This window comes from Dipodomys merriami, unplaced genomic scaffold, assembly GCF_024711535.1.
Source record: "Dipodomys merriami isolate MVZ:Mamm:240054 unplaced genomic scaffold, mDipMer1.0.p SCAF_35, whole genome shotgun sequence".
In the NCBI taxonomy this organism is placed as follows: domain Eukaryota; kingdom Metazoa; phylum Chordata; class Mammalia; order Rodentia; family Heteromyidae; genus Dipodomys; species Dipodomys merriami.
The window spans coordinates 12332781-12358000 of record NW_027205048.1 but is presented as its reverse complement, the minus strand read 5'-3'; the positions used below and the strand labels follow the sequence as shown (position 1 = coordinate 12358000).

Sequence of the window (25220 nt, the reverse complement as noted above, 5' to 3'; positions counted from 1 at the left end):
CAGCATGCACATTCATTCACAAGTGCTGTTCCATCTCCCTTTCGAGAACACTGACTGGCACAAGCTTCTCTGGCTATAGGAAGTGCTAGCTGGCAAGGAGAAGCCTTGGGCCCGCCTACCAACCGGGGGCTGAGACCACCAAGCCCTGCTCTTCTCCAGCTGTGGCGGTGGCTTGCACAATACCTGCTTATGTCCTTGGCCGCATCCTGGCCGGTGGCAGTGGAGCCTTCTACTTCATGAGCAGCTGCCGAGGCAGGTGAAGCTGTGTGTTCTGAGATTGGAGGAGCAGCTCGACCCACGTGAACAGCAGCCGGGGTGGTGCTGGAGACACAGTGAGACCATTAACAACATGTTCATTAAGCCCCCACTCAACCCACCCTCCAGCCCAGTGCTTTCCCAGGGTCCCCCCCCCCCACCCTGTTACACTCAGTGGAGGCTGCAGCCACCCACCGTCGCCAGACCAGGCCCTCAAGTTCCTCCCTCTTCAGGATGGAGCAGACCCGCTCAGGTGTTGGAGACCCTCTGAGTTTTCTTCTTTGGTGTCTATTCAGAGCAGAGGAATGTGTATGATGACTTGTGATCATGGTGTGGTGGCAGTGGGATTCTGAGCTGAAAACTAAAACATAATGTGGCAAAGTCTCGGGGGGAAGGAGGGCAGAAAAAACCCCAAATATCCAAGACTAAGAAAAGTCTAGGTGAACAGGCTGATGGATAACTTAAGAGCCTCAAATGGGCCTTGATGACACCTGCCAGGGTCCCAACTCCTAGATTTCCCCAGGCAGGGAGCCCTGGAGGTGGGTGAGCGCCCCCTTCTGGACAGCCAGGGAACCTCCCGGGCAGCCTCTGTGAACAGGAGCCCAAAGCAGAAAAAAAAAAAAAGCACAGGCGTGAGCTCAAAGGAGGTTCTGTTTGTCATCTTTGGCAAAAAGCACGGCTAGGAATGCCATCCGCAGCCTGGGAATGGTTTTCAGTGGAAACAGCCCTCCCAGCCTTTGTGGCCATCCACTCTGTTGTCCCCGGGGAGCTGGCCGGCTGAGGACCTCTCGGAGGGGGCCAGGCTAGAATTACGTGACTCACTAGGAGGGCCTGAAACCCAGCCTGTAGCGGCAGCTGGGGTTTGAGGTTTCACAGCCCGGTGGTATAGGCTCATTTCTTCCCTGGGGGCTAAATACCCACCGGAGTGTGGATTCCTGCCATCCCTGCCCTAGTCATCGCCAGCCTTAGAGATCGCCCCTGCCCAGGGGGCAACTTGGCCCTAGAGGGTAGAGGTCTTGGGCTCCCGCTCCCACACCTGGGAAGGGAATTCTCAGCCTTGCCTCAAGCTCTGCCTTGGCCTAGCAGGTTCTACAAGACCAGTCTGGCCTTGTCCCTCACCACCGGCCCACGTGCTCTGCCCACCCCTCAGTCAGGCCTCCTTACGTTCCCACGATGGGGGCCTCCTCATCTGGCAGCCCCCCCTCTCCTCCCCTGGCCAACAATGTCTCACTCTCCAGGTATGCAGGATACTATGCCAGCCACATCATGCCCACTTTCATACAAGCCCTTACGTCTTCCTCCTGGGTATCACTCATGGGTCTCATGGCTGCCCTATCCCAGGGAGATGGGCCTGTGAGCCCCACGACCCACCCCTGCCACATGTGCCACCCTGACCCAACATCCAGCCAGATCATCCACTAGTGGCATCAACAAAAAGGTACGTGGAAAGCCACAAAGGGTCCCACGGGCCGTGACCAAGTGTCAGGAGCAGAGCCTGAATGGGAACCCACACAGCTCCTCCGGAGCCCCAGAGAACTAGGGAAGAAAACAGGAGAGACAGCGCCCGGCAGGCCCAGTGCAGCCCGTGCACGGGGTAAACAAACACAAGTGCTTGCAAAGAGCCAACAACACCTCACCCGGGCTTACAGGTGGTCTAGGGAGACCTTGTCTAAAAAGAAGGAGTCCGAATGAACGATGCATGCTATGAAGGCTGTGTGAGCCGCTAAGAGAACGTTTCCACACTCTGCAAGTCCACCCTGGCTCTTACTCCATGTCAGGGAGTAGACCACTTACAAACACCAACTAAAACTGAGCTCTCTCAAGAGATTATGCGGGCCAGCTTCTCCTCCACTCACACACAGCCCACACGAGGTTTAATTTCATGCAAACGGAGCACGGCAGATTGTGTGCAGACCTGTTTCTTTGCAAAGATCGTTCACTGGCCGTACAAAGAAGAGAAGACATGTACTTGTCTGTCCCGTCATGGTCCAAATCTTCACAGGCCTAATCCAGTACCTAGGCCAGAGGCCCCCCCATCCTGACAGGGCTCCCCTCTTCATCAAACTGCAAGGAAGGATCTCTGCCTTCCCACTATTGACAGGGGAGGAAGAGGCTCCAGATCGGAGGCCCCATGACTGCCCACAGACCTGGGATCTGATGAGGAGACACACACACACACCCAAAAAAAAATCCCTTGCTTCTCCACCCCTGGGGAAGCCTGAGAGTAGCACAGTCAACCCCCAGCACCAAGCTCCCCTCAGGCCAGCAGCCTGGATCCCGGTACCCAGCCTTGTTCCCCGAGGGCCACCCTGTGGCTCCCATCCCTCCTTGGCCAGATCTCCCATGGCCACACCCTTCCAAAAGCACCAAACAAATGACTCAATAGCTCAATTAAGAATGGTTCCTCTCCCCGCCCCCTGCCGCCTGTTCTTGGACCATCCAGTGGCCCCAAGAGGCTGGTTCTAACCAGAAAATGGGTGACTCACCGCCAAGCCTAAGACGCGGAACACCTCTTTTTTTCCCCTGGCCAGTTTTCAGGGCTCGGGTACAGGCTAGGCCCTGGCACTAGAAGTCAGGATTGTCGACTCTTCTGGTTCTTGTCTCATGACACCTCTACCTGATGAGTCACTCTCTTCTTCTGGAACCCAGTCTTCTCTGTCTGGCTACTCTTTCTCCCCTAAGCCTTGGCCCTCTTGGAGCAAAGCACTTGGGACACCCGCCAGTACCTGCCTCTGCTTTTGTCCCCTCAGGTCCCAGTCCCAACAGCTATTGATAGAGTTCCAATAAAGTGCATTCGATGCCTCAAACCCTTCCGAAGTCTCCAGCCCTTGGCATAGAGCGTGGGTGGCACGTGCCACAGTGCTCCACAGGGGTCCCCCTTGTGGGCAGGACAATGGTCCTACATTCTAGGAATGCCAGAGTCTACGTGCCAAGTCAGTTGGGACTAGCAATGGAATTTGCCAGCAAAGTGAAGTGCAAGGCAAACTAAAGTTAGACTCTGGGCTCCACATGGCCAAGGTATTCGGAATTCAAGACGGAAACCAGGAGCCGGCTGAGTATGGCACTGAGACCACCAGGGCCACACACCCAGTCAGCCCTAGACCTGGACTAAGGAAGAACTTAACTAGGGATCCCTGGCCCTTCCCACCCCTGACCACAGAGGCTACAGCAGAAAGGGCCTCCCCTGCAGCCTAGCCAGCTCCTGTCACCAATCACGTCCCCCAGGACCTGTGGGCCTGTCTTAGGGCCATTGTTCTCAGGACGCCAGCACTCCACAGCTCAGGCCATGCCAGCTCCGGGCCGACACCTCCACACCCCTTCCAGACAGCGGCTAAGTTGCACACAGAGAGGCAGAGCACTGGGGCTAGGTTCTCAGCCTCGACTTTGTCCCTCCAGCCTTCCCACTGAGGTCACCTCTCTGAGGAAGGCAGCATTGCAAACGTTCATGGTCTTTTTTCCCATCTAAGGAGATGGTCACATTTTCTAAACCTCACTGGAATAATCAAGTGGAATGTGAATGCATATAAGAAGTATTGATTTAAACTTCTTGCTTTTCGATGAGTGTCACCAATAATCCACAGTTAAACCATCATCATGTAGCAGTCAGCTATTACTGGTCAATCAAGGCATTCTTTCCTGTTAGGCCCAGTTGATAAAGACCTCAGAAAACTCAACACTAGGAATGTATACTGCTGTCCTTACCAAAATCCTTAAAAAGGCTCACACCTGCTTAGGAAGCTGAGATCTGATGGTCAGGGTTCAAAGCCAGCCTGGACAGGAAAGTTCATGAAACTCTTATCTCCAATTACCCAGCAAATAATTGGAAATGGAGTCATGGCTCAAGTGGTACAGTGCCAGCCTTGAGAAAAAAAAAAAAAAAAAAAGCTAAGGGACAACTCGCAGGCCCTGAGTTCAAGCCCCAGGACTAGCACACACAAAAATACAAAAATCCTTGAAAACAACTATGGTGGTCCCACTAGCTGCTCCACCCGAGTCTCTACCTACTCACAACAGGGACTGACTTGAGGACTAGGAGTCCACCTCTAATGAGATGCTCTTAGCGTTGAGTATTAGAGGGTTTGAATCCTTCTTGGAAGAGTTCCCATTGAACTGAATGGATAGCAAATTTCATTTTGAAGATTAGCTGGAGTTACCAAATGAAGCCCCTGTCCTAGAACAAAGACCAGCATGGCCCAAGCTGTCCCAGGAGGTGAGAACAGCCCCCAAGGTGCAAGCTGAACCCACTGCATCCGGTGGGGCCAGATGGCGGGAGCATCTTATCTCCTCATTCCATCGCCATCTGGAAGGCATTTAGCTCCACAGCCTTTCTTCTCAGCCTCTGGGTTTTTTTTTTTTTTTAAATCCCCAAGTGCAGGGGATCACATAATAGAATCACGTAATGGGGTAGGCGTAAAGGCCAAAGACTCAGCTCAGACTGAAAGTGAGAAGGGAGGGAAGGAGGGAGGGAGGACTACTCTAAGATCACTTGTTTACAGAGCACTGGATGGTGGATCTCATGGAGGCCCGAAAGCCTCAGCAATGGGAGGCAGGGCAAGGACTCAGAACCACTGCAAAGGTCCAAAGACAACAGGAAGGTGCAGAGGGAGGCTGGCAGACTGCCTGGACACCCCAAGGAGCATGCATCCAGACTCTTGCACCAGCCGGCCCAGCCCACAGGCAGCCCCAGCATGCTGGGTGGGGAAAGGGTGGAACCTGCTCAGTTAACCCTGAACTGACTGGTCCACTATCCATTTGCCTGTGACACCTTCTTAGCCTCTTTCTCTTCACAGAGGAGATACATTAATTTTAAGCTTGCCCCAAGCAGAACTTAGGCAGGGAGGAAATATCAACTGAGACAGGAATGTCACCAGCCCCATCTCAAAACTCCAGGAAGGACCCTGATCGGGGATTGAAGCATCCAGGTTGCCAATTCCCACCGTTGTCATTAGCAGTTTGGTGGGCTCTAGGACCCAGGGCAAGATTTCCTAAGTGCCCTGAATTCCCAAGAAGAGATCCAGGTTAGAAAGGATCAAGATATGCTAAGAAGCCCCTCCCCACTATTTTGGGTAGCTGATCTCGGATATCCAAGGCTTGGACTACTTAGTCCCAAAGCCCAAGAAAAGAAGCTCATGAGTTGTGAGAAGCCAGAAGGAGTTCAAAACTTTGTCTGTGCGAACCATAGGAAACGGTCAGTATTCAACAAACTGCAGGGTAGTTTGGCAGAGGTCACCAGCTGGACACTCTCTGGAAATGCAAAGATTCCAAGCCAATACACAGGGACATCTTGTGTGCTCAGCATACTGGGTACTAGGTGCACAGACCTGATTCGTGAAGTCAAAAGTAGCTTTTAAACACTACAGAGGAGCTCTGTCATTCAGGATTTGGTCATTCCTTTTCTAAATTAATAAAAAAAAATCCCCTACTTCATGATTCGGCTTTTAATTAAGTACCTGCTTAAATGGCAGTTCAGTTAACCTTTGTGAGGTAGCCAAGCCCACTGAAAGACAGCACACACTAATGAAAACTAAAAGCCCACATGGGGTTGGGAGGGTGGCTTAGTTGGTAGAGTGCTAGCCAATGAGGGAAAGTATCAGATACTGAGGTCAAAAAAAGAAAAAGAAAAAAAAACACGGTTTAGTTTGTGGGCAAAGGGAAAAACAGATTATGCAAGTCAGTGTGAATGTTTTGCACTTCCGTGTACTAAGAGTTTTAAGCCCTGCTTCTGCATTTGGAAATGCTCTAGGGCAGCCAGGATGCAGAACTGAACTGTCAGCTCCCCCCTTCCCTGCCCCGCCCCCCGCCCCTCCCCTCGCCGCGCCCCACCCCTCCCGCACTTCCCCTACCTCCCACCTGTACCTCATTCCAGCTCTTTTGTCCAAAGTTAGAGGTCAGAAACTCCAGGCACCTGCTGCCTAGGCACCTCTGGTCCTAGGAGGCTGTGGCTAGGACCCCATTGCTTCCCCCTCAGGTTCTCCATGGGTGGGCCTCAGGCCAGCAGCAAAAGCATCCCTGGGGACTGGTCTGAAATCAAAGTCGACTGCTCCACACACCTCGGAAGCAGACCAAGGGTGGGACAGTGCTCTGGGGTCACCCCACTCTGTCCGGGCCCTGGCAGGAGTCACCTGTGTCCATAGGAATGAATCCTCAGGGCCTCAGGAGACCAGGATTTCTGATAGTGGGAAGAGAACTTGAGGCTCCCAGATGTAGCCAGAACACCCCATTTCTGTGTAAATGGTGGAGCAGCCAGGAGGTTTCATTCAGAAAATGATTCTGGCTTTTTTTTAAAAAAAAGGAAAATAAATACATAATATATAAGAGTACCAATGGCCTTGCACAATCAAGTAATTTGTAGAATGTTCTGGAATATGCAGGTTTAGGTTTCTGCACCAGCCAGGGATGCCAGTAGAAGAGTGACCGCCAAGAGCAAGTGTGATGTTCCTGGAAGGGACATAAAAATCATCTTTCCTGTCACCTGAGAATTACCCCCAGAAGGTGCTTTTTCCCTTTTTTGAAGAAATCTAGAAATGGAAAGGATTTAGCACCAAAGAATTAGCCAGAAATGGGGAAGGACAGAGAGAGGCAGGCTCTGGGTTTGCCTCTCATGTGGCTTACTGCAAAAGCTCCCGGCTCCTGTCTAGTTTTTATTTAGTAACTTTAAAAAGAAAAACTACTGGTCACTCACTCTATTAGCTTCTCAGGAGGCTGAGATCTGAGGATCAAGCTTCAAAGCCAGGCCAGACAGGGGGAAAAAAAATCTCTGGGACTCAATTCCAATTAACCAGCAACATCTCTTGGCAAAAAGCCAGAAGTGGTGGTGTGATTCCAGTGGCCGAGTGCCAGCCTTGAGTGAATAAGGCAAGCAAGATCATAAGGCCCTGGACACAACTTTTTTTTTTTTTAATTGTATTTTATTTTATTTGAGAACATACTGTACAGAGGGGCTACAATTACATGGGCAGGATAATGCATACATTTCTTACCAAGCATTGCAGCCTCCTCCTTTGTTTACCCTTCACTTCCCTTCCCCGCCTCCCCCCTCCCCCCACCCAATTTTACCCCCCTCCCCCCACCCAATTATACCCCCCTCCCCCCCCCCACACCGACATTGTAAAGCTGGTTTTGACATGATATTTTGTACTTCTCATTGTTGCAACAGGTCCACCTGAATCCTTAAACGACTTGTTTGTCCCCATTGGACACAACTTTTTAAAAAAAGTTTACCATTTGAATTTAAACCATCAACTTTGCTTTAGCAGGGGGCAAAACCTCTCCCAAGGACTGGGCTTCTTCCCCGTCCCCTGCCCAGCCCTGTATCACACTCTAAGCTGGAAGGAAAAGTCCCCAGGTACAGTAGGAACAGGACTACTGCTGAGTTTATAAGTGTCCCCACCGTACCTGAGAATGCCCAGCACTGCTCCAACAGATCACAGAGCTAAGGCCAGGTTGCAGCAGCATTCTGTAAAGTCCCCAAACACTGAACCAGCCAGTACTGACCCACTGCTCCAAGGGGAAAAGAATGGGTTCGGTTCCCATGAGACTCTGGGCACACTTTTAGCAGCCAATCCATCAAAACACAGCCTGGTGCTTCTGTCTAGAGGTGTCCTATTTCAAGCAGCGCTATTTCAGCTAACTGCACTTCAACTCAGGCCAGATGGAGCTGCAGGCAGGTCATTTACTGGTGTGTGGGAGGGCGGTGACAAGGGACCCAGGCAGCTCAGGAGGTGGAGGAGGCTCCTCTCAGCTTGGGAAGGAAGGGATCTTGGGCCACCAGCCCCAGGAGAGAAGGAGCCATGTCTGTCCTGTTCACCAGGACCTTCCTAATGTCACGTTGAATCTGACAAAGTGAAGCTGCTTTGCTGACATGGGTAATGTGTGTGATCGAGAGATTGCGGGTAGACATACGTGTGAGCTGTATGGATGGAGAGGGATGATACACATACATGTGTGAGCATGCATGTACCTTCCAGGCACCTGAGCAGAATCCTGCAGCCAGCACGGAGTGGGCCTGGCAAAGAGCAAAGGGTACTGGCACAGGGTAAGACAAGGCTGAATCCAGGCCAAGCACAGAGAAGACAGGAGCCAGGAGCAGCACAGGGCTGCGGGGCCCCATGATAGCAGGTGACAGTGAAGATCAGGGCAGGGGGACCCAGGCCTCTGTGCCAGACAAAAGCCCTCCATGACTCCTTTCTTCTCTAACCACCACCAAAAGACCAAAGAAAATGGACAACTAACCCAGCTCAGTTCCCAGGAGGCCAGCTAGGTCCCTAGGCAGGTAGCTGCCATACCCTGAGCCAGAGATAGAGGGCAGCTTTCTCCAAGACTTCCATTCAAATAATGACGTCTAACAGTCCTGCATGGGGCAGGGGGAATGAAGAATCTCCAAATGGCATGTGTGTGTGTGCATGCGCATACGTATGCGCATGCATCCACGTGTATGCATGCGTGTGCACAACACGTAGGAGGAGTATTTCCCTGATGTCCCTTAGATCATTCTGTTTCTTATTTTTTGGCAGTACTGAGGTTTGAACTCAGGACCTCACACTTGCTACAATGGCACTCTACTGCTGAGCCCTGCCTCCAGTCCTACATTATTTCCTAAGGCCACAAGAAGAGGTGGAGCCCCAGCACACACCTGTAGAGGACAGGTGTATAGATTCCACGTAGGGAAGGAGAGAAGGAGTGATCTCAGGGTTCTGGCATGAGGTCCCACCAGCAGCCCCAGCTTCACCCTACTTGTGGGCATTCCAGTAGGCAGTGACAGATAAAGGTGGGTTTCCTGGGTCTTGGGGGCAGTTATAGGGGAGCTGGGGAGAGGAAAGGAAAAGAGGCAACATTCAAAAATGGTTGTAATGCTGCAAACATGTTAACAGCACATTTTATCCGGCCCTGAGCAGGGCCTCAGTTTCCCTTCATATGAAGGGAAGATCTGTGCTGCTCATAGCCTGGAACAAACAAGGTGCATGTCCAAGAGGAATCTGCCACTGGCCCCAAACTAGTTAAGTACAGAAACAAAGAGGAAGGGTTTAGGAATCCTGATGGCGATTTGAGAGAGGAATTTTATGTCTGTTGAATCTAAAAACAGATGGTCAGTCAGGCCTTGTGTTTTGTAAGCTTCATTAATTTTTTTGCTTGTGTTTGTTTGGTTTGTGTGTGCGTGCGTGTGTGTGCACGCATGTGTGTGCGCATGCGCGCATGGACATGTACACTAGTAGTAGGGCTTGAACTAACACTTGAGCCATAGCTCTACTTGCAGCTCTTTTCTAATTAACTGGAGATAAAAGTATCACAGACATTTCTGACCTGGCTGGCATTGAACTGCGATTCTCAGATCTCAGTATCCTGAATAGCTAGGATTATAGGCCTGAGCCAGCCACCAGTGCCTGACTATGTTTTACAAGTCTTGATTGAGGTTCTCAACCACAGGCAACATCCCCCGACTGGTCCAGCAATATCTGGAAACATTGTAAGACATCACAGTGGAGTGAGGAGATGCTACTGGCTGGCTACAAGGAAAAGAACAACCCCTATGGCAAAAGATGACCTGGCCCCAAATGTCCACACTGCTTTGTTTCAATTTTCTAATAATTCATTGAATTGTATTTTGAAAGTTCTTCCTTCCTTCCTTCCTTCCTTCCTTCTTTCCTTTTTTTCTTTTTCTTTTTTCTTTTTTTTTGTGCCAGTCCTAGGGTTTAAACTCAGGGCCTGGGCACTGTCCCTGAGCTTTTGTGCTCAAGCCTTGTATGTTCCCACCTGAAAGTGGGAATTTTGGTGGTTAATTGGAGATAAGAATCTCACAGATCTTCTGTTGGCTTCAAATCATGATCCTCAGATTTTAGCGTCCTGAGTAGCTAGGATTGCAGGCACAAGCCACCGCATGCAGCTATGTCCAAAGTAGCCACCCTCATGCAGCTATTTTCAAAGTTTTAATCTATGTGAGTTAGACATTAAACATGGTAGTTCATTGCTCCAAACATTGGACAACCATCTGCTGACTGGCTCTGAAGTCAGAGGCACAAGCCTGACAGGGCATCAGATCCCAGGGTGGGAGGTGTAGGCAGGTAAAGCCAGGAGGTCCATGAGCATCTTTCTCCTGATGAAGACTTTAGCTACTCTGCGCCAGCCCTGAGCAACACATCATTGCTTGGCAAGTATGTGCTATGCTACAAGCAAGAGCCTGCAGTCTCAGCCAGAGGCAGATATGTTTAAAATGCTTATTTATTTAATAACAAATTGTAGGAATGACTACAAAAGAAGCTACAGATGGCCATGGGAGCATAAACCAGGAGCCCCTGGCCTAGAGTGGGGGTGGGGGTGGGGGGTGGGGGAGGGACAGGGAGAGAATAAGCCGCTGCCAGCTGTCTAGCTCCAGGACAACCAATGTTTACTGACACTCACTGTGAGCCAGGCTCTCCTCTAAGTGCCTATAATAGATAATGCCATATTTGGTTGTTAAGCAACCCCGTGAGGAGGTACCACTGTGGTCCCTGCTTATCAGCTATGGCACAGAGGCTGAGTGCCTTGTCCATGGATGGTTATGCAGCTGCAAGGGGGCAGAGCCAGGGTTATGAACCCAAGCCTGACCTCCATCAACCACACCTGGCTGCACCCTGAAAGTGGAAAAGACAAAGCAAGAGCCCTGCATGCAGGGAGCCATGTACCGTACTTGACCAGGAAGCAGTCTGGCCTTCTTCAGGAACACAAAAGTCACTGTAATTAGAGTGTAGATATAGAAAGGGGATGGTGCTGAAGGGGAAGAGGTCAGGGCCAGACATAGGAAGTGGAACTTGGTCCTAAATGGAAGGATTAAACCAAACCTCTTACAAATCATTCAGCCATAAATCACTGTCTTTGATATGAGAGAGGGGGAGGTCCGGGGTGGTTTCCTGAAGCTGTCCCCTAAATGTCACTGGACAAGATCACATGCACATACATGTCACTGCTCTCCATGGTCCCTGCCCACCACCCCAAGTCCCCCAGATCAATAATCCCCAGTCCCAAGAAGCCACAGAGAAACTGGGGCAGGAGCAAAGAAGGAAGGAAGCAGTCTTCTTCAAAGAAGGAGGACAGCAGGAACTCTGGAAGTCTTCGATGGATCAAATTTGGAAAAATCTCAGTTGGAAGAAAACTCAACTATAGGTAAGATGGACTTTCCAAAGTCATAAAGTCAGAGTGGAAAAACAGCCAGGGGTTTTGGCAACACATTCAGAAAGCCATAAAAGACTTTGCTGCCTTCAACACAGCCCTTGTCCTTCCAAGAGGTTGTTTTAAGGAGATGAGAAACGGTGGAGGCAAAGATCACAGCTGTGAGCACCAATCTGAGACCCAGGTAGAAGACTGTTAATCAAATTTAGGCACGTAGCTGGGTGTGGCGCTACATGTTTGTAATCCCAGCATTCGGCAGGCTGGGGCAGCACTCTGAGCCAGTGTTCAAAACCAGGTTAGGCTACATAGAGAGATCCTATCTCAAATAAAAAAATAAAGAGACATAGGATGGACTTGTTTACAACAGTTTAAAAAAAATGAAGGCAGAACTTCGTGCATCTAGGTGTAAATATATCCATTATAGTAACTAAAAGTAAGGTAATAACTCAACTATTGGCAACAGCATCTGATTTGAGGTGTCTGTGTACACCGATCCACATTTCTATAAATATAAAGAAAGCAAGCACAGATTGAAGGAGTCAGAAAGCAATGCAGGATCTATGCCAAGATGTTTATAAAAGTTCCCTTTCAGAAGGTAAATTATGAATGTCCTTTTCTTCTTCCTGGGCTTTGATCTCTATTTATTAGTTCCGTGTTGGATATATACCACTAAGATAGTCAAAATAAATAAGAAAATATTTAAGAAAAATTCTAGCCAGGTGCCAGTAGCTGATACCTGTAATCCTAGCTATTCAGGAGGCTGAGCTCTAAGGATCTCCTTCAACACTAATCCAGGCAGAAAACTCTGTGAGACTCTTACCTCCAATTAACAAGCAAAAAGCCACAAGTGGAGGTGTGACTCTAGTTGTAGGGTGCTAGCCTTGAGCTCGAAACCCTTGAGTTTAATCCCTAGTAATAGCGCGCACACGCGCTTGCATGCACATACACACACACACACACACACACACACACACACACACACACACACACACACACACACACACACACACACACAATTCTAAGTGTCAGGGAACAACTTCAATTCATATCTCAGGGAAGATTTCACAAGACAAGGACATCAGCAGGGCCACCATCCCTGACCTCTGTACCCAGGCCGCCTCCTGTGAGGATCTAGACTTAGCCTCTTCTCAAGGCAAAAACACCCACACACATTCATGAAGCGTCCCTGGGGATCATGAAGGCCTCCACAGAGCTTTTCAGAAAACAGATATCTGCCCACATTCTATGGAATGACATTTGTTTTTCTTAACCCTTTGGGATAGAATTACTTTTCAAAGCATATGAGACACTTCTCTGGTTGTTTTCTAATCTATATCCTTGAACATAATCAAATAGTTTCTTGGTGACATTTGGTCATCATCCTGAGCAACTGTGATGTGAGTGGAGAAGTATGTCAGAACATCAAAAAGACAATTGCTTATGACGTCCCAAGGCTGGACTCCAGGCCAGCTCCACCCTGGGACTGCCGCCAGCTGATTCTCTGTGACTTCATTTTCCTTCTCTGTAAAAGCTGCTCACCAAAGATCTCTCGGTGGGTCTCGTCCCTTACGCTCAGGCTGTCAGCTGTCCCTTCTGCTTACCGACTCATCTCTCTCCCCCAGCTGCAGAGACGCCTATCTCACACAGTTCAAACACGGCTGAAGTTAGCACAGCGTGTAGACCAAGAGTTAACAAACTTTGAGTGGAGGTCTGTCAAAATTCCAGACAAAACAACTACAATTTAAGCCAAACGCCAATGGCTCATGACTATAATCCTAGCTACACAGGAGACAGATCTGAGGATCATGGTTTTAAGCCAGCCTGGCAGAAAAAGCCATGCGACTCCAATTAACCACCAAAACAAGCTGGAGTGGAGCTGTGGCTCAAGTGGTATAGAGCACTAGCTTTGAGCACAAAAGCTCAGAGATAGCACCCAGGTCCTGAGTTCAAACCCCATTATCATCATAATTTTAAAGGTGCATGCATAAATATTTGTTCATATGCAACAAGTCCAGCCACAGGCAAGCGCTAAATATTCCTATCATACCACTGGCTCTGGGACTTCTCTGTCTTACTTCCCAGGGTCTCAGTTATATTTCAGACGGCTAAGGATGAGAGAGAGTTTCTCACACAACTCTCTTCTCAGAGCCAACTGTCAGAGGCTATAAATGGATTCTGAATACTACAAGTGGTGGCACTGGCTGAAATATTTTTCAGAGTGGGGGGAAAGCCCTCAATCAGATATTTGCACCACCAGCTGCTGCCACCAGCTGCTAGGCCAGCCCACTGTGCACCCGGGCAGGCAGCAAAGGGTTGATTCTCCCCTGGAATGTCAGGGAAGCCTGTATCAACAAGGGCTGCGCGGGGCGAAGGAGTCACAGCTGCAGAGGCAGAGGTGAGAGTGCTCTGCCTCAAACAGGAAGACTCAAGCTCTAATCTAGAAGGCTAAACTCGACAGCCAGGTGCTGGCGGTTCATGCCTGTAATCCTAGTTGCTCAGGATGCCAGCCCCAGTAAGTCCGAGACCCTTCTCTCCAATTAACCACCAAAAAGCCAGAAGTGGAGCTGTGGCTCAAGTGATGAGTGCCAGCCTTGAGGGGAAAAAAAAAAGGCTCAGGGACAGTGCCCAGGCCCCGAGTTCAAGCCCTAAGACTGCCACTGAATAAATTAACTAACTGAAATGCCAACACAGTTCTACATAGGATCTGTGCCCAGGGAAAATCCTGCAGGTACCAGCAGGAATCACACGGGACCATGCCCTGGGGGCTGACAAGCCAATCAAGAGCAGGCTCACAGCCCAAAGCCAGGTGCTATCTTGGTGGGTTGGGTCACTCTGACAGAATCCCAGAACCACGGGTGGCCTATAGAACACAGACCTCTTCTCATGGATCTGGAGGCTGCAAAGTCCAAGATTAAGGTGCAGCCTTTTCACTGCAGCCTTGGTCCTCCTATGATGGGGGGGTGGCGGGGGGAGAGGCGGGGGTGACAGACTCCTTTCCTAGAGCCCAGATCCCATTCATGAGAGTCCCCTAGGGCCTCAGCACCTCCCAAAGCCTCCTCTTGGAGCTTAGGATTTCAAATCCTAATGAAGCTGAAGAGGGGACCAGGGCCTCCCAGGTGCTAGACAAGCACTGAGCCACTGAGCTGCATCACCAGGCTGAGACACTTGAATTCGGAAGGCCCCCTGTGCAGCACACCAGCTCTCAGTGCCCTTGGCTGGCTTTTGCTTTTCACAGAACCTGTGCACCCTTCACAGATCACTCTGTGGCCCATCTTTTGTGTTGCATGTGGGAGCTCAGTCTGACTCTAGAACAAGGAGGGGCCTGGAGCTAGAGCACTGGATGGGGTAGCGTGGGACCCACATGGCTGGGACCGGGGCCAGCTGGAGAGGCCTCCAAACCTCTGTGGTCCCAGTGGTGATGGGGAGAGCTGGAGGGCTATGAGCAGTCGAGTGGCAGAGTATTTAGAGATCTATGAGCAGTATTTAGGATCTAACATACAAATTGCTAGGGGGGATACCTGTAGGGGAGGGGACCATAGGCGAGTGGGCAGGATTCAGGCTGTTACAAAGGAGGGGGAGGGGACTTTGTGACGAGACAATGTGGCTTTTGAGCGTCCAGTGATTCACTGTAGGCTTCACACATACAACCTTAGCTTTCCCATGTTAGTGTGTGTGTGTGTTGGAGACAAGTCTCATACATGTCCCTGTCCAGGCTGGCTTCAAACCTCAATCCTCAGATCTCAACTCCTGAGTAGCTAGGATTATGGGTATGAGCAACTTTTGCCCAAATGACTTGTTTTTAATGAGGATTAAGCAAGATTATTTACTTATATTTAGAGAGAGTCAGATGCCAGGCATGAGTGGTTCATACTCTTGCTTATTATTATTAGATTTTACACTCAGAACCAGTGCTCTACCACTTGAGCTATGTTGAGCTATGTCTCCAGTCCAGATTTTTTTTATCCTTCTGATTAGTTGGAGATAGTGTTTCAGTAACTTGCTTGCACCAACTGGCTTTGAACCTCAATTCTCAGATCTCAGCCTCATAAGTAGCTAAGATACAGGCATGAGTTACCAACACCCAGCCAGATTATGGGTTGTTTTGGGCTTTTTCTCCCCTTTTGAGTTTTTTCTTGTTACTTGTTTCTTGTCACAATGGGGAACAATTTAATTTTTCTGGCAGGTGAGGAGGGACAAACGGGGCCTGCTATGCTGTGAGGCTAGAACAGGGTGGTTCTGTGTAGATAGCAAGATTCCTAAAACCAGAGAGGTCAATTCTCCTAGGAGCAGAGGAGGAACTCAGGACCACAGTGATGGGAGGGACTTGAGCTCTGTGCCTACAGGTTTCATTGCTAATGATAATATTTGAATATGTATGAGACATTGTAACAGATTTATTATTGCAATTATAGTAAAAGCAGAGATCATAGCAACAGTAAGAGAGCTAACACTGCTGAACACATGTCTTTTCCAGGCCTGTGTGAAGAGCTGAGCCCCTCCCCTGGGCCAGAGTGAAGAAAAAGTCAGGATTTAGACATGGAGCCAAGGGCACAGGGGCCAGGAAATCCCACACAAGATCTGAGGCTGGCTGCGGTACAGGACAGGAAGGCAGCTCCCCCAGGACTCTAGGGAAAACAGCTTGTGACAGCTCCTGGAGCCGGGGTGGAAGAATGGAGAGAGATTTTCCACTCCCAGATAAGAAAATCCAGAGCATTAAAAGTTTAGCGTTTAGTGAGCTATTTTTTTTTTAAGAATTCTTTTCTAAATACAAATGTAGCAGGGCTGGGACTGCCAGCCTAGAAAGCCTGAGGACCAGAGTACTAACCCCAGCACAAAGGATAGCAAAGGGGAAAGAGGAAGGAAGAAAGGGGAAAGGATGGAGGGGGGGGGAGGGAGGGAAGGAGGGAGGGAGGGAGAGAGGGAGGGAGGGAGAGCAGGAGGGAGGGAGGCAATATTCTTAAGTTTGTACAGTATCTTAGAGCTTTATCAAATACCACCTTGGGTGATTCTTGGGCACTCCAGCAAAGAAGGCAGAGAAGTTACTTTACAGAGCAGAGGCCTGGGACTCACGCATTGAGTGGCCTGGTGAAGAAACACCTAGTAAGAAGGAGAGTCTTCTGGTACTCACTGCGCCCTCATCTGGGAGCCAGGCAGTCTCCTGGGATCTTCCCCAAGGGAAAGCAGGCCACAGTGCCTGGCCCTGCCCAGAGCAAAGCCACCCAGGAGGGATGTGGGAAATCTCTAGGATGTGGAAATTCAGTCATCATCACCATCACCATCACCACCACCACCATCACCATCACCATCATCACCATTACTACTGAAGTGGGGAGAACAGGTCTGGCTGCCACCATCTTGGCCACAAGATGGATGGTAGGGTCTGACATCTTGTCTTCATGGTGAGAAAAGGTGAAGACCCTACCTCCCAGGTGATGGTATGCCTGAATCCCTAGTGGCAGGGGCAGGCACTTGGCTGATAGGTTACTGAACCTGTCAGTCCAGTGCCTGGGACTTGACTGGGAGTTTCCTATGACTCTGACCTGAGTGGACCCTATTTAGGCTCAGATCAGCTCAGGCCCCAGAACACCATGCCAGGTGTCTGTGTCCTGTCTCCTGTCTCCTGACTGTTCTCTGGTCACCATGACATCCCACTTCAACTCTCCACTGGAGCTGAATTGGTTTGTTGGAATTGTTTTTATTCTTTCTTTGCTCTCTGGACTGTTTCTGAACTGTGTTATGTGTATTTGTGGGCTGCAGGCCTTTGTAACAACTAGCTGCCTGCAGACCGCTAATACTCCAATAAAGCCTCCAAGATTTGATCCTTCAAAATGTGGCTTCTCCATTTCCTCACCTTACAACACTATTATTATTATTATTATTATTATTATTATTATTATTATTATTATTATTATTATTATTTTGCACTAGTACTGGGGCTTGAACTCAGAGCCTTAGACTCTTGCTTGGCTTTTCCACTCAAGGCTAGTGCTCTGTACCTCCACTTACAGCTTCTTGCTGGTTAACTGAAGAATCTCTCAGATTTGTTTACCCAGGCTGGCTTCAAACTGTGATCCTCAGAACTCAGCCTGCTAAATGGCTAGGATACAGGAGCCACCGGTGCCCGGCTCAATCCTCACTATAAGATACTGAGAGGAGGCACCAGCTAGGATCTCTGAGAGGTAATTCCACTTTCACTTCAAGAGTAGATTTGTCTATTCATGCAATTCATAGCTGCATGGACTATCTTGAGAATGATCTGACATAAAAGCCAGTCCATCCAGATGCCTCACTCGCTCCCTATCTTGACTTACAATACCCTACGTTGCTTGGGACTCTACCAGCAAGACCATTGTGAAATACAACCCCTTGTCCATAGTCAGAACCATGATAAGTTCCAGAAAATGAAATGGGTCTTGCAAGGAGGAGGGAAGGCAAGGGAAGAGGGGCAGAACAAGTGAAGAAGGGGAATGCTGTGAAGAATTCTCTGTATAAGCCAGGCACCGGTGGCTCACACCTGTCGTCCTAGCTACTCAGAAGACTGAGATCTGAGGATCACGGTTCAAAGCCAGCCTAGGCAGGAAAATCCATGAGACTCTTATCTCCAAGTAACCACTAGAAAACCAGAAATGGTGCTGTGGCTCAAAGTAGTAGAATGCTAGCCTTGAGCAAAAAGAGCTCAGGGATAGTGCCCAGCCCTGAGTTCAAGCTCCATGACAGACAAAAAAAAAAAAAAAAGCATTAATTGCATATACTACAAAATTAATTTTAAAAAAATAAGGCAATGGGTGGGGAAAGGGGGGATGAAAATGATGGAGTGATGACACTGATCAGGATGTACTGTACACAGGGCTGGGAAGGTGGCTCAGTGGTAGAGCGCTTGCCTCACATGCATGAGGCCCTGGGTTCAATTCCTCAGCACCACATAAGCAGAAAAAGCCGGAAGTGGCACTGTGGCTTCAGTGGTAGAGTGCTAGCCTTGAGCTGAAGAGCTGAGGGGCAGCGCCCAGGCCCAAAGTTCAGGCCCCATGACCGACCAAAAAAAAAGGATATATTGTATACATAAAACTGCTTTGTTAAATGGTAAAGAAAAAATTCAATAAATACCCTACAAAACTAAGAAAAGTGAGGGAAGGGGTGGGTTGAGGGGTGAGGGAGAATGTTGATCACGACACACTGCATTCATAAACGGCTTTGTTGAACGGCATCTCCTCTGTACAACTACTTAAAGAAAATAAAAGGATTAAAAAAAAAAAAAGAACCATGAGTTTAGCTAAACCTTCTCTTTGTAACTTACCCTGCCTATAGCACTGTGTTATGAACGAGAGAACCTGGATGAAGAGATCTCTCTACCCCAGGCCGCACGGGACCCAGCTCCCTCTCAGCTGTGGGCTGACAGTGGGCAGCGTCCTCAGGGCAGCCTTTCTCCCCCTGAAAGACTTTGAAATGACAGTGGTGTGCAGAGCAGCCAGAGGGAGCTGTCCCTCTGAGGAGAGGGCCCTGGCCTGGGCTCTAACCCCGGGAGACCCTTCCCTTCCTAGAGGCCTGAAACACCAGCTATCAGCCATCAGCTAGTATGACCCTGAGGATGGGTTTTAAGGCAACCCCTGAAAAGAAGAGGCTACTGCAGGAGGGTGAGACGGGTATCGCGGCTCATTCCTGCAACCCAGAAATTGGGAGGGCTGAGGTTTGAGAATAGCATGTACAAAAAGTTAGCCAAACCCCATTTCAATCAATAAGCCCCGACAGTGGTATATGTCCTACATAGGAAGTAGGAGGATTGTGGAAAAATAACTCAAAAAGAAAATAATGGCTAGGTGATGATGGGTCACGCCTGTAATCCTAGCTACTCATGAGGCTGAGATCTAAGGATCAAAGCCAGCCCAGGCAGAAAAGTTCATGAGACTCTTATTTCCAATTAACCATCAAAAATCCAGAAGTGGAGCTGTGGCTCAAGTGGTAAGAGTGCTAGCCTTGAGCAAAAAAGCTGGGGGACAGCACTCAAGCCCCAGGACAAGAGAAGAAAGAAAGAAAGAGGGGGAGAGAAGGAGGGAGGGAAAGAGGGAGAGAAAGAGGGAGGGGAGGGAGGGAAGAAAGAGGAAGGAAGGAAGGAAGGAAGGAAGGAAGGAAGGAAGAAGAAGAAGAAGAAGAAGAAGAAGAAGAAGAAGAAGAAGAAGAAGAAGAAGAAGAAGAAGAAGAAGAAGAAGAAGAAGAAGAGAGAAAGTGTGATTCAAGTGGTAGAGTGCCTGCATAAGCAAGTCTGAAGCTTGGGGTTCAAACTCCAGTACTGCCAATCTCCACCACCATCAACAAAAAGATGAAGCAAGAAACCCTTCTAGGCGTTGTGAGGGGTCACAGGGTCAGGTAAGTGACAATGTAGCTGTCCCTCATCAAAGTAGCACAGGATGCTGCCTGCCAAGTGGCCAGCCCTGCAGGGTAGGATGCCAGACCAGCATGCCGCATCTCTCCAGCACATCCATCCCTCCAGTGCAAGCCCAGGCATCCTAGGGGATAGCTGGTAGGGACAGCAAAGGCAGTTCACACTGTGGTAAGTCTGGACACAGGTCCAAGCTTGAGCCCAGGTCACTCAAAGCCCCAGGCAAGTTCACCCAACTTCCCAAAGCCTTGGTTTCTGAACTCATGAAATAGAGACAAATTACACTGGTTGGAAAGTTGTTTAAAGAAACTGAACAAAACTAAAGTGCAAAACTCATTGCAACAAAAGTAGAATGGCAATTGCCAGCTGCTGGAGGAGGAAAAGAAAAGGAATTGCTGAATAGCAGACACAAAGTTTCAGACTGACAAGATAAAATAAATTCTGGGGCTGTTTCCCAACGAAGTGAATGCACTCGACACTATCGGCCTGTACACTTAAAATAGCTCGGATGGCAAAGCTGATTCATTTTAAAACATAAGTAATCAAGCATGGTAGTCCCTGCCTGTAATCACAAAACTGGGGAGGCAGAAGCAGGAAGATGGTAAGTTTGAAACTAGTCTAAGCCGACTATAAGATCCTGTCCCAAACTACCATCAGTCACAACAACTGCAAGAAGCATAGGTCAAGCACACCATCTTTCTCACATGTCCTCAATAAACAGTAGGTGCTCCATAAATGCATGGATATATGAAGATGGCAATTACAGAATGATACCACTAGCTTCTGCCACCAGAAGACAGAACCTGCTCCTTCTAACGTTTCCAAGCTTAGAACAGACACCCGGCCACAGACAACCAATCACAGCCTCAACAGATGTTTCCAGTGGTTTGACAGACAGAACAACATTTTTTAAGTCCAAAAACAAAACCCACTTCACAAACTAGTATCTCATCAGAGTCACAAATCTTCCCTGATCCCAAACCACACAAGCAGTGAAATTCTCTTCATCCATCCAACCGACAACACAAGAAGGTCGAAAATCAGGCACGAAGCCCATTCCCACACAGCCCAAGACAAGAGATGATGAATTCACTGATCCCACGAGAAACTGCTAGAAAACTGTGGTGTCAGGCACAGACCTGAGTGCTGAGGATGCAGCAGAAAGAAATGAGGCCTTGTTAGCCCCTGCAGAGAGAGACCCCTTCATATGGCTGACCACAGGCCATCCGGGGATCTGGGAATGTAACATGTTCTTCGGCTGCTTTTGTTAAAAGCCCAGGGCAGCTGGGCACCAGACACCTGCAATCCTAGCTACTCAGGAGGCTGAGATCTGAGGATTTCAGGAAAATCCATGAGACGCTTACCTCCAATTAACCATCAATAAAGCTGGAGGTGGAGCTGTGGCTCATGTGGGAGAGTACTACTAGCCTTGAGCAAAAAAAGCTCAAATACCATCTAGGCCCTGAGTTCAAGCCCCAGGACCAGCACAAAACAAATAAACAACAACAAAAAACCCTAGGCTCTGCTTGTGACTGCAACTATTGTTTCTTTTTTGGTAGTGGTGGTGGTGGTGGTCATAGGACTTGAACTGGGGGCTTGGGCTCTGTCCCTCAGCTCTTTTCGCTCACAGGTAGCACTCTACCACTTGGAGCCACAGCACCACTTCTGGTGTTCTGGTGGCTAACTGGAGATAAGAGTCTCATGGACTTTCCTACCCAGGCTGGTTTGAATTGTGATCCTCAGAGCTCAGCCTCCTGAGTAGCTAGAATGACAGGAATGAGCACCAGCACTTGGCTCTTTTGCTACTTTAAACTTTGGTCAGGCTCCCATTCAACTCCTCACCTGCCTAAACACTTGACAACCCAAGGTTGATTTTATTTATTTATTTAATTTATTTAATCTCTCTTGTTCCCCATCAAGGCTGAAAACACTGAAGAGAAAAAAAGAGTAAGATATTTTTAAGATGCCAAGATCAGAGAGCTTGGAGGCCCGAGCAAGAGAACTCAGCTCACATGGAGAAGAGAGCCACATGCTCCCTAAAGCAATGAGACCCGCAGAACCAGCCCCCAGGCAGAGGTCATTCGGACCAGTCTGACCACGACAGCCGGACGATGCTTGCTTCTTGCCCATCATCTCTTGCTTTTTGCCCTTCCCTATATAATCCAGAATCTCATGTTGGCACCCTAGAAGATAGGAGCAGAAGGAAGTCCCTGTTTCTTCCCAGGGTAGCCACGCTGAATACAGAACTTCCTTCTGCTTTCCTGTCATCCACATCTGTGATTAATTAGACTCCAAAGGTAATAGGTGGTAAAGCCTGCCCCTGAGTCAGGCCTCTGACCTAGGATCCAGGCAATATCATCAGTAAGCTCTATAATACAGAGTCCCAAGCCAGGTAACTGGCTAGAATGAACAAGCTTCATTCAAAGGTAGGTGAGGTAACATCTGATTTTTTCGTGTTCTGGTCACTTAGGCAACTGGACAACAGGAAGGCCAAGGGTTGGAGGGAGGACTGACCTGGCCATAAAAGGAGGAAAGAAAAGGAAGCTACTGACAATCACACGGTGATATGACCCAACTTCATGCTATCACTTCTCACCAGGGGAAACGCCAGGCCATGAAACCAAGTCCAGGCCCTGCCCTGCAAAGCAAGAATGTGGCTCAGGAGCTTTATATTCCAAATGGGACAAGGGGACAGCTCAAGGGGTGAGCTGGGATGACACAAGGCACTACATGGTCACAATCACAAAGAAATGAAATGTGACTGAAAAGCCAGACATCAGTGGCCTGTTATCCTAGCTACTCAAAAGGCTGAGATCTGAGGATCACAGAAGCCAGCCCAGTCAGGAAAGTCCATAAGACTCTTACCTCCAATTAACCACCAAAAAGCCAGAAGTAGAGCTGTGGCTCAAGTGGCTGAATACTAGTCTTGAGCATAAAAGCTCAGGGACAGCACCCAGGCCCCAAGGTCAAGCCCTGGTCTGCTTTTCTTTTTGGTCTATTCCTCCCAGCTTTGCTATCTAAGCAGCTCCGAGATGAGTGCCATATTCTTTATTTACACTTATTTCTTCAGGAACAGATAAATGAGCAATTGAAAGGGAAGGCAAACCATATACCCCAGTTCCTAACTCTATAATTAACTAGCTTCTGGACAGCAGGGCCCAGAAACAGCCTGAAAATAAAGGAAAACTGCATTTACCATAATCTCCTTGTTTGCTTTTAACAATACTAATAATACAAATAGGTTAAAGGCAGGGTTAGGAAATCTGACTCTGCAAAGTAAATCTCTGAAACTGGAATGGAGATTTTAACACAACTGTGTTACAGTTTAGGGAGGATTTTCCTGGAGGGGGGCCGGCTGTCCTGGCAATAAACAAATCCAGTCAGGGGAGGGCTGACTCTCCCCTCAATAACAAGGAAAGTGACTCAGAGATGGTTCAGGCCCTGTACAAGGTCACCCAGCTGGTGAGGGGTAGGGCACCGCCTGGAAAACAGAATCTTTGTCTCTAACTTCTGACTGTTCTCCGCAGGGCCCCTCCCCTTCTCAGGGGAAACAAATCTTGGAAATGTTGCTTTCTCTTAACCGGTAGTGCTCAATCTAGCTAAAGGACAGGCTGCAACCCTGTAACATATTAGACAGGGGGAAGGGGGTAGGGAGGAAAGAAGAAAGGAGGAAGGGGGAAGGGGAAGAGAGAGGGGATCCCCAAAACATCTCAAGGGAAACCTCCCACTGTCAATCACTCTTATTCCCTAGAGAATTCTCTGGCTCTGCTTCCAGCAGCATTGGCCCAACGGCTAGCTCCCTGGGTCTCCATTTCCATGCCTCCCATCTCTCCCAAATGGTTTCATAATCCTCAGGATGTTTTCTCGGGATGGGGAATTGCTGTGGCAATGATTATGGAGGTCGTAAAGCAAGGAGCCTGACCTCAGTGGAAGGGACGCAGGGAGAGTTCATTTACCAAAACTGACTTCAAAGCCCTTGGTGGCAGCAGTGGAGACCAGGGCATCTGGGGATTGGGGAATCCAGAAACCGGGGGATCCAGCCCTGTGGCCTTCTCTTTCCTACATTTGCTTCTCTGGCCAGCCTTAGTCACTAACTCTGTTACCAACTCTCCAAAGCTGATTGTCTGTGCAAATGTACAGGGGTTTCCCAGCTGGGACCACTGTGAGGAGAGCTGGCATGTGCTCTCCCCCAGGCCCTCAGCCTCCGCTGGCCTCCGCACACCCCGCGCTGGTGCCTGGCAAGCCCACCGGTGCCGCCAATTCCAAACACCATGGCGGAGTCCTCTACAAGGACACCATCTACAGCGGGCTGAGGGGTGACAGGATGCCTGCTTGTGCAGGACTCTCCCCTGCACAGCACCCCTGACTCTCACCCTCTATTAGATGCCTGTAGTATATTCCCAGGTGCTGGGACAAAAACGTGTCATGTCCAGACACCTCCTCCAATGATGTAACCTCCTCACATGCTATAAGCCTGCTCAGATCACACACACACACACACACACACACACACACACACACACACACACACTCTCTCCTCCTCCTTGCTCAGAACACACACACACACACACACACACACACACACACACACACACACACACACACTCTCCTCCTCCTTGACGGCAAGGGCTCTGTCTTATTCAATCCAGCCACCGCCTATCCCCCAGGTCCCTATCCCCATGGTGAGCGGGACTGTGACCAGACATGTCCTCCCTCTAGTAGTGTCTGTCTCCATAGAAGCGACAAACAAATAACTGAGATGCAAAGCAGAATAAAACTAATGAAGCCAGAGTGAGACTGGAAATATTAGGGGAGCCTCTGGGGTGCTAGGGTGCAGCCCCTCCTGAAGCCAGACCCTGGGCCTGAGCCTCCCTGCGCCGATCTGTTATGGAAACCTTGGTCTTGAAGTTTCCTACTAGAAAAAGCATCCTAAGTGTTCCAGCTCTAGGGCAGGGACTGCGGGACAGGGGAGAGGGCCAAGGGTCAGAGGGCAGGGGACTCTTTCTATCTAGGTTTTTCCAGTGATCCTGTCTGTACATGAAGCGAGCCATATTCCAGGACGTGACTTTTTTTTTTTGGATACAGGGTTTCATTATGTGGCCCAGACTGGCCTTCTTCTGCCTCTGCCTCCCAGGTGCTGGGATTTCAGGTGTTTGCTATGGCACCCACTAGGGAAATAGGTATGGTGGAGTCTCAGCACAGAAGACACAGTCTCCAGTGGCTAGGCTGTCCGGCTAAGGAGGGCGGCCGCTGGCCTACTTCCTGCTCCAGCTCTCTTCAGAGAAAATGCTCTGGGCAAGGCAAGAAGCCCCTTGGGACTCCACTCCCTTCCACTCTCCAGCCCAGCACAGACAGCCCCAGGAGGCCTCCGCCCGGGCTCGGCTCACCCAGATACCCTGGGCGGAAACCAGGGCGCATTTCCCAACGAAACCCTTCTTTAGAGTCCCAT

At 49.3% G+C, this 25220-nt stretch overlaps 1 protein-coding gene across 6 annotated transcripts in view; it reads right to left on the bottom strand.

Annotated features, from left to right (window-relative positions):
* Tacc2 (transforming acidic coiled-coil containing protein 2) overlaps positions 1–25220 on the bottom strand; it is a 178711-nt gene that overhangs the window by 80481 nt on the left and 73010 nt on the right. For all 6 annotated transcript variants that reach the window (XM_069988205.1, XM_069988207.1, XM_069988204.1 and 3 more), the window contains one exon: positions 184–321. In XM_069988205.1, coding sequence (XP_069844306.1) covers positions 184–321 — 138 coding nt within the window. The remainder of the gene's footprint in view (positions 1–183; positions 322–25220) is intronic.